General features: G+C 42.0%; 1 protein-coding gene across 2 annotated transcripts; it reads right to left on the bottom strand.

The window, feature by feature from the left end:
* Positions 1–4341: 4341 nt before the first annotated feature.
* LOC147426219 (protein ROLLING AND ERECT LEAF 2-like) lies at positions 4342–8031 on the bottom strand. 2 transcript variants are annotated; one of them, XM_086498916.1, is made up of 3 exons: positions 7313–8016; positions 7003–7086; positions 4342–5343 (listed from the first exon to the last, which is right to left on the bottom strand). In XM_086498916.1, the coding sequence occupies exons 1-3, from the start codon at positions 7328–7330 to the stop codon at positions 5173–5175; spliced, it is 273 nt and encodes a 90-aa protein (XP_086355042.1). In that variant the 5' UTR covers positions 7331–8016; the 3' UTR covers positions 4342–5172. The 2 variants fall into 2 exon arrangements, with proteins under 2 accessions (XP_086355042.1, XP_086355043.1); XM_086498917.1 differs by having other exon boundaries at positions 5208–5343; positions 6870–7086; positions 7313–8031.
* Positions 8032–8795: the final 764 nt, after the last annotated feature.

The raw sequence follows: 8795 nt of genomic DNA, 5'->3' as shown, positions 1-8795 counted from the left end.
CTTGGCCAAGTGCACGTTTGCCATTCTTTTCAGCCCATTCACTTATCTTCATCTCCATGATACATCCAAATAACTTTGCCATCAAAGAACCAACCATTATAGAGCGATAGTTGTTCACATTGTTTACATCTCCTCCTTTGTGCAAAGGTTTGATCCAATTTGCACTCCAATCATGAGGCATGCCATACTGAAGTGCAAGGTTAAACATATCGCATATCCAATATCGTGTTTTCTTGCTTGTCCATTTAATCGTTTCAGCCTTGACACCTTGAAGGTCACCTGCCTTGCGAGTAGCAAGTTTCTCAAGCGCGCGGCATACATCTTCAATGGTAAAGAAGGGAGACATAAACGGAAGGGAGCTACAACACTCCATCTTATCAACATTGGGTTGCTCATAGAGGTTCTTACAATTCATATACATATCCTCAAGAGTCAAGTCACCAAAGCTCTCAACGCACTTGTCTTTTAGATTTTGCGAAAACTTGCCACATGCATGTGCTTTCTCTTGTGCTAAAAGAAGTTGTTTTTCGACTTCCCACCTTCTCCTCTTCTTTTGAACAAGTGCTTTGTATGTGTGTGAACATTCCAAGTAAACTTCCTTGTCTTTGATTGCATCCAATCTTAGCAAGTGTTTTCGGGCTTGACTACATTTCATGTCAAACCATTTCTTCTTGGTGCTACCCTTCTTAGACCTTTTGCAAGACATGTGTTTCACCGAAAAGCATTCCTTCGCACAAGAGAAAATTACTTCTTTGAAAACTTTCCACTTGCATTCTAATGTTGGGCTCTCTTGATGCTCTATCATGCTTAACATTTGGTCCACCATATCAGCATATATAAGTGCTCGTTTGAGGTCTAGACGTAGGTACAAATGATTCACATCATGATTGGAGGCTACATGCTCGGGCCGTTTACCACACTTAAGGTCAATACATAACATCCTATGATCCGATTCCGGATTCCATTCACCAAGTGTAAAGCTTTGTATGCATTCTAAAGTGGCTTCCGAGAACAACATATAGTCAATCACGCTAGCACCGTTGTGCTTTCTACATGTAAAGTCATTGGTGCCTTGCCATAGAGATACACCATTTGCAATGAGCATTCCGGTACTATTGCACATATGTAGAAGTGACTTTCCATAGTGATCCACTTCTTTTGCATCATTAGAACTTCGATTATACATGTATGCGTCATCCATTCTTCTTGAGACATGCGGCATGTCTACTTGTTGTGTGTCGTGTTGTAACATATTTGTGCGAGCATTCATGTCTCCAAAAACAATGATTTCACCTTGATCCTTGTAATGAGCAATGTCTTCCTCTAGTTCAACAAAGGGCTGATCTCTATCCATATTCAAGCAAGCATAAAAGTTGGAGTCATAGTGAGGAATGTAGCAACCGGCCACAAACATAACTTGACCATTTGGTGGGCTGATTTTCAGCCATAAGTAGCGTTTATACTTATCTTCTTTGACAATGGAAACATCTTTCAAACCCTTTTTGGTCATACATGCTACGCCTCCTTGGCCTCTTCGTTGCTTTGCATTTTTGACCCACATCAAAGAATGCACATCGTATTTGTCAAATCCAAGAATTCGTTGCGCATCATGCTCCCATGTTTCGACAAGAAGTATCACATCGGAGTCATTGGTAAGCTCATCAATGCCAATTCCCGCATTCCATGGATACCCGTTACAATTCCAAAAGCTTATTCGCAAGCGTGAGTTGGTTTCATAGATCATGTGTCCCTATTTGTTGGGTGGACTTGCATCCTTCTTAAGTGGCTTTTCTTCTTGAGGTGATACCTTAACCTTCTTGCTTCTTTCCTCATATGCTTTGCGACGTACATTTTGTTGCATAAGAGTACGATCCTCATATACATTACAACCTGTTCCTTTGAGGTAGATCCAACCATTGTCAAGGATGATCTTTCTCTTTACCTCATCAGCCATGGTACATACAATAGGTCTTTCTCCTGAGCGAGGGACTCCTTGTTTTCCAACTCGATGTGCACCATAAGCCATGATTCCTGACATGCCAAAGTGTGTAGCAAAAAACTCTTCAATAGCAACTGCAAGAGATTGGGGTGTTTCCATGCTTTCCTCCTTGATTCCACGAATGACGATGTTCTTTGAGTATTTTTGTCGTTTGTGCAATTCTTGAGTGTCCACATTCTCTACATTCTTTGCTTGGACAAGGGCTTGCGTGATAGGAGATGTAGAAACCACATTATCCTTACATATATCAGCCCATGATTTGGATGCATTTCTCATCTCACATACATCATTTCGTATTGTATCTATTGTTTTCTCTTTCAATACATGATCACTCTCAACTTTGCTCAAGCGCTCTTTCAATACATTCATGTCAACAAGAGAGCGTTTACATTCTTGAACTTCATTCTCAAGATGCATCAAGCGTGTTGTTTGCATTTCAAAAACCTTCTTGAGGTGCTCATTCTCCACAACGAGAACTTTTAAAGTACCATTCTCCATTGCAAGTGCGCGCAACTTTTCACCTTGTTTGTTGACGATTTCTTGTAACGAGATCAAGTAAGCCATGATCATTGCTTCCGTTGTTGTAGTTGATGTGGTTGGATTAGCATCCAAATTCCTTGGAGATTTTGCATCATTCTCCATGGCGAGTGTGGCTTTTCCACCCTTGCGAGTTTTGTCTGACATTGCCTTCAAGTCGGCAACAAAAACGCAAAGTTTTGACATTTTTTTCAGTTCTGAGATGCTGAGAGAGAGAGAGAGAGAGAGAGAGAGAGAGAGAGAGAGAGAGAGATCGGAGCAATGGTGAAAAGCACGGACTGTTGGGTGCTGAAAACGCGCAGAGAGACTCCCAATGCTAGAGAGAGAGAGAGAGAGAGAGAGAGAGAGAGGCTCTGAGCCGTGCAGTACTTGAGGCTGGTTATCAGAGGAGGAATGAGGTGGCTCCTATGTACACCATCATCGGCTGCTGCATCAAGATCGGAGCAAGCAACTGCATGACGTGCGCTGGTTTTGTGTGTGTGTGTGTGTGTGTGTGTGTGTGAGAGAGAGAGAGAGAGAGAGAGAGAGAGAGAGAGTGCGGCGTGAGGTCCTGAGGTCTGACTCATCTCCAGAGGTCAAAAGAGAGAGAGAGAGAGAGAGAGAGGAGCTTACGTAATATGTAGTAGGGATTCTAAACTAAACAAGTGATAAAATCACAAGGCCTGCCAAAAGTTTTACATAATCACTCAAAAGTGCATACAAAGCTCCACATTAAATAAACCAATAAGACAAAGGCTATGTAAAAGCCTTCTTCAAGTCTATGGGAAGAAAGAAAGAACATTTAAAGTGGACTAAGTGGCAATACTACTCAACAAAATTTAAGATTGGAAGGCAAGTATCACAATCACCATGTTTTCCAAGAGTCACTATGGGGTCTCCTCACATTTTGATATGAGGTCACGATCTAGAGATCTATCAATATCCTTGCACTCATATCTTGATTATTAAATAAGGTGTGAAGAAAGAGAAATAACCTCCTAGATGCAAAACAAATCTGCACTCCCTTTACTTAAGAAGGAATTTACTTGAGGGCATTTGTATTCTTACCAGGTTAATATAAATTCTCTCAACTCACAATTGTGAGTATGGAAAAAAAAAAAAAAGGAATTTACTTCCTAGAAATAAGTATGGATTATAACCATTTATGCAATTTGTTTGATGCTCCTAGCAGTATTATAACCATCACAAAGGAGAGCAAAACCATTCAAGAGTCATAAAGTTCCTTGCGAACCTATGGTTGACGCTGAGATCTCCCTCCAAAGCTTGAAGTAGAGATCCTCAATTTGCGGACCTCATTTTGCATGAGCCCATGGCAGCATTGGTAGCCATGCTTAGTCATATAGCACTCCCAAAACCTAAGCCATACCCCCCACAATGCACCCCGCTCCCACCTTACCCGCCCTGATGGACTATGAGAAAGAGGGAATCATGCTTCTATATGTCCTGCAACCTCAACAGATGGACCAAAGCACCACCTCCCAAAGCCACACTTTTCTTGTCATCTAGCAAGTCTGAACCTTGAGCCATACTCCCCAAAATGCATTTCCCCTCTAATCTTACATGTCCTAGCTGAACTAGGAGAGAGAGAGAGAGAGAGTTGAGGGGAGTATTTTAACGTCGTAGGAAACTATCACAAGAGACCTTAAAGATCTATCCAATGAAGAGAGAGAGAGAGAGAGAGAGAGAGAGAGAGAGAGAGAGAGAACACTTCTATATGTCCCAGAGCCTCTACACATGGACCAAAGCTTTGCCTCCCAAAGCCATAGTTTTTCTCTCTTCAAAACTCACCTCAAAAGACCCGGTGATTGGTGCACTGAAAGAGTGGCTACTCATTTACTTTGATTGCATATAGATGGAGAGCAAAAGAAACAACACAACATCGTAGCAGCGGTGCTCAAGAAGAGGAAGGCAACAACATTGTAGAGTTGAAGAGGGCTCTTATTGACATAATGTGGCACAAATGGTGGTCACAAAGCTCAAATTCAAGCAAGTGATCTTGGTGATGAAGCAAACATTCGTGGCACGATGCTCATTGTCGCACTACGATTTGTGTATTCCCACTTGGCCTACTAAGCCAATCTTCCATGTCTTTCCTTGTAGCTCTATGACATCCAATGCTTACAATGCCAGTGTCGCATGTCTCACATCATAGAATTCCACAAGCTTATGGTGCTGCCTTAACAGAGCCTCTGCACTTCTTCGACACTTCCTTATGATGTAGAAACCCATGGCCAATATTGGATCAACAACACAAGAAAATATGTGTGTTCATGAAAACTAAAGAAGTTGTGATGCTGACAAAGACTACTAAAAAAAATGCTAACCGAATCTGTCAAAGATTGCTTTCTCCACATCTATGTGCATGCTTGCATCCAAGTTAAACACTTGTTTTAGTATGGGCTTACTCATGGTCTAAATTGGATTCCATTGCTTAACCTGTCTGCAAATTTTTTGTAGTAAGCATTCTTGTATCAACCACACATTTGTTATGCTTCACACGATCGTTCTCCAATTTCTTTCTCCAAGCCTCCACCATAGCCTTCTTCTCTGTCAATGGATCCTTTATCAAAACCACCAATGTAGATGTAGAGTACTCATCACTTGTGCACTTTGAATCCGTGCTCATGCTCTTTTCCTCAAGAAGCAACTTCCACATGCTTCCTCTCTACCAGGTGAAGGCTTTTAGTCTTCTTATCCAACTTCTTGCTCAGCCTCTGAACTTTCCTCTTTTGCTTAAGTTCATCACATTGCTGAACTACAAAAGCATGAACAACAGCAACCAAGCTCTTGATAGCTTTAGATGCAACCTACATGGGGGCCTTGCCATGTTAGTACTATATGAGTGAAACTGAATGCCAGAATAGACAAAATGCAAGACATCCCATCCATCACTAAGCAAACCATATACAGATTTTTGTCATTTATCATCTATAAGCGACAACCCAACGGTAGTCATCACAACAACATGCTCTATAATTAGTGTAGGAAAAAGGGGCCTATAAAAAAATAAAATTGCAATGATGTTATTACAGCCACAATACATGGATTTGACAGGTTCTCTAGAACAATCATAGCCTCTTTACACTTCTCTCGTAAAGGCCCCTACTCCATAGGAAGAACATATCCACCACATAAAGGAGTCATGCCTTTAAGGGACCTTTTTTGCATGCAATCAATTTTTTTGTTGAGCTCTATATTGCCCTACTATTGCCGGGGCAGTTTTAGATTCGATGATAAGCTGGTGGGTCCTCTCGTAGTCACAACTTGTACTCTCTTGGATTATAGTTCCTCCCACTTAAGTTTGATCGTAGAATCTGCTAACACTCTTCTTCAAAGAGCTAAGTAGAAACTCCTCTATCCTCTCACAGCTACAGCTCACACTCTTTGGGACTTTGCAAAGGATTTTCCTGTCACTTGATTGCAGAAATGCTGCTCTTCAACAAAAGCTAAATAGAACTGCACTAACCAGTTGCACCCCTTCTCAAAGCAAGAATTGTGTATCTAGAACCAATAAGCATTTCTTCCAGGACTCGGGATGCCTGAGGTTTTAAAACCAATTGGTTAGCTTAGACTCCACCGTGCTAGATAAGATATCATCGAGGGAGGCATGAGGGGTCTTGCTCCAGTTCCATCTTCGCGGGTTGAACATGGCAGATGCACATTCAAGAAATAAGATGCACTCGTGGCATCCGCAATCTCAAATAGAAAATGGCCCTTCCTTGTCTCCAACAGTTTGGAGATTGCAATACCACAAATTGAAGCCTGTAGAAAATGGTTGTCAAGCTCATCGCCATGTCCAAAAGGTCCCTCTCCTATCGCCACTCCTCACCATAGGCGCGTCCAAGTTAAAACACTACTTGTGCCCACACTGGTTTCCCCCTACCAACCCTTTCCCTGACGTGCCTATCTCCATGTTGACTAAGGTAGGCAAACAAACTGTGGACACCTGGCTACCTGGCAGCTAATCAATTGTTGTGATTAACAAAGATTCTTGAATGTTTTCCTTAGCTATTGGGCTAGAAATCTGGTCCTATGGCGGGAATTGATCAGGAGGAGACACATGCAGCTGTTGAGAACATCGGTAATGGGATAGCTATTGCTTGACGCACTGTTGGTGAAGGAAATCCTTGTTTCATATATCAAGAAGTTCTCATCCTATGCTTTGATAGCTTCATGTTGATTTATGATGCCACTGCAAATCAGTTTCTCAGCTGCTCTTGTCCACCAACTTCATAAAATCTGAAAGCGTCTTTCTAAGATTTGCAAATGACTAAAACCAAAACAATGTTGATTAATGTGCCAAGAACTTGCATTGTGAGGTTGGATTTTGCACCTGGTATACAAAATCCTGATAATCTCCTTGTGCATCCAAGAAATTTCACACTTGAAAAATGCCATAGGACCAAACGCTCACCAAGAAACACTTGAACCATATAAGATAGAATGGAAAAGGTAATAGTGTGTACTTTGATTTCATCCATGTCCTCCTTGAAGCCTATGGAAAAGGCATCATGGTCTCTCTTAAAGTCATCAACATGCTTTGTGAATGCCTGAAATAACCAGCATAGCACTTGTTTAAAAGTCTAAGATGTGTAGTGGTGGCAAAAAATCTCAAAGAACCATCTTGACTATTGAAATGGAAGAAAAGCATCCACATTGGAACTCAAGGCAGCACAGGAAATTAGCTCGATCATAAACGACAAAGTGTGTAATGCACTAAGGTTTGCCTACACAAAGCAACAGACATGTGAAGAGAATGGGCACAAAAAAACGCACCTCAAGAAACTTCCACATACAAGATGATTTAGTCCGTCCACCCCACTGCCCTCAGCTCATCCATAATTCCTCTCGCCCGTCTGCCATCCCTCCTCTGCTTTCCTCATGCGCCTAGAGAGAGAGAGAGAGAGAGAGAGAGAGAGAGAGAGAGAGAGATGTGTGCAGAAGGCCCCCTTGTTGCTGGCCTGCTTTGAGCTCTCCTCTCGTGATTCTAATTTTGGAAAATTGGGCTTTCGACAAACTTACACAGCGTTGATCAAAGCAGAGAGTATCGAGTTGAAGCAACGGCACCAAGTGCCATGGCCACAGCCTTAAGAGGGCAGTGGTCTCAAAGGAGGATAAAGGGAAAGTGCTTTTCGGCAAGGAGAGGGGGCACTCCCTTGGAGTATTACAATCACTCACTTCCTCAAACTCTAATGTTCATGAAAAACAGCCCAAGCACACCCTCGCTCTTGCCATGGCCCCCTGATCGCATACACGATCTTCGCTCCCTGATGAGCTTAAAGATCGCTCATTGGGCAAGGACCTGAGAATAGCTCTAGCAACATCCTGACTAGCATCCTCTGTAGAGACTCGAGAACGCTGCAGTGGGGGAGGAGAGAGAGAGAGAGAGAGCGAGAGAGAGAGAGAGCCAAACGTCGTTGTGAGTGAGCCTGCTCCAGGGTCGAGTGATGTGGGGGCTGCCAATCTTTGATTAGAAACTGGCATCTTCAACATTTGTTCAGGATTCTCCCTTCCCCAGATTTTCTTACTATCATTTATGAGTATTGCATATCTTGGTAACGAGTATGTATCTTTTTCAACCAATTAATTTTTTTTAATATTTTGAATAAATAACTTCTCCTTTTTCGTTAGCAAAAAGGAAACCATCACTAAGGGCTCACCTCTTTGGGACAGGCCAAAAAGGAGTTTCCAATTCTAGAATTAATCCAATCATGTTTTTCGTCTTTCAATCACATCCACTTGTGCAAGGTTTTTTCCAGCAATGTGGACTCTTTTTTTTTAAAGGATGTTTGTGACTCTTAATTTTTTCTTGTGGACAATCTTTCCATGTAGAAAGCAACTTGGAGTCGTAATTTTGTCCGCTGCCAACGGATATCGCATGAGATTCGTAGTGTTTTTTTCCATAGTTGGAGGTTTTATAAGATTATAAAAAATCTAGGTTTTTTTTGGAGGGTAGTGAGTCATAGACAAAGCAAGGTCCATGAATCCCAAGTTTAATAACTGTATTTTTTTGAGACATTGTCGATTGACTACCCAATCCAATATCCTATACCTTCAATGCGATTATAGCTTGCGGAGTAGAAGCCTTCAATGTGATTGTGGCTTGTCGAGGAAGAACCTTGGGCTTCGTTTCTAGTGCCTTCAATGCTATTGTAGCTTGCCAAGGAAGAAGTGTGCAAGTGATAAGGAAATGTGTTGTTCAAGCGAGGCCAAAGGTAGAGAGATTGTGTGTGTGAGTGAGAGAGAGAGAGAGAGAGAG

Source organism: Adiantum capillus-veneris, chromosome 24 (assembly GCF_014529385.1).
Source record: "Adiantum capillus-veneris isolate H3 chromosome 24, ASM1452938v2, whole genome shotgun sequence".
Taxonomy (NCBI): Eukaryota; Viridiplantae; Streptophyta; class Polypodiopsida; order Polypodiales; family Pteridaceae; genus Adiantum; species Adiantum capillus-veneris.
Note: the sequence above shows the minus strand (reverse complement) of the source record. Positions and strands in the feature narration are given on the sequence as shown.

Bases quoted from the DNA above. Each gene is read 5' to 3' on its own strand.
- LOC147426219 (XM_086498916.1), bottom strand. The intron at 5,344-7,002 runs GTACACACTATT...GCCCCCATGTAG, and splicing joins AGGACATGGATGAAATCAAA to GTTGCATCTAAAGCTATCAA.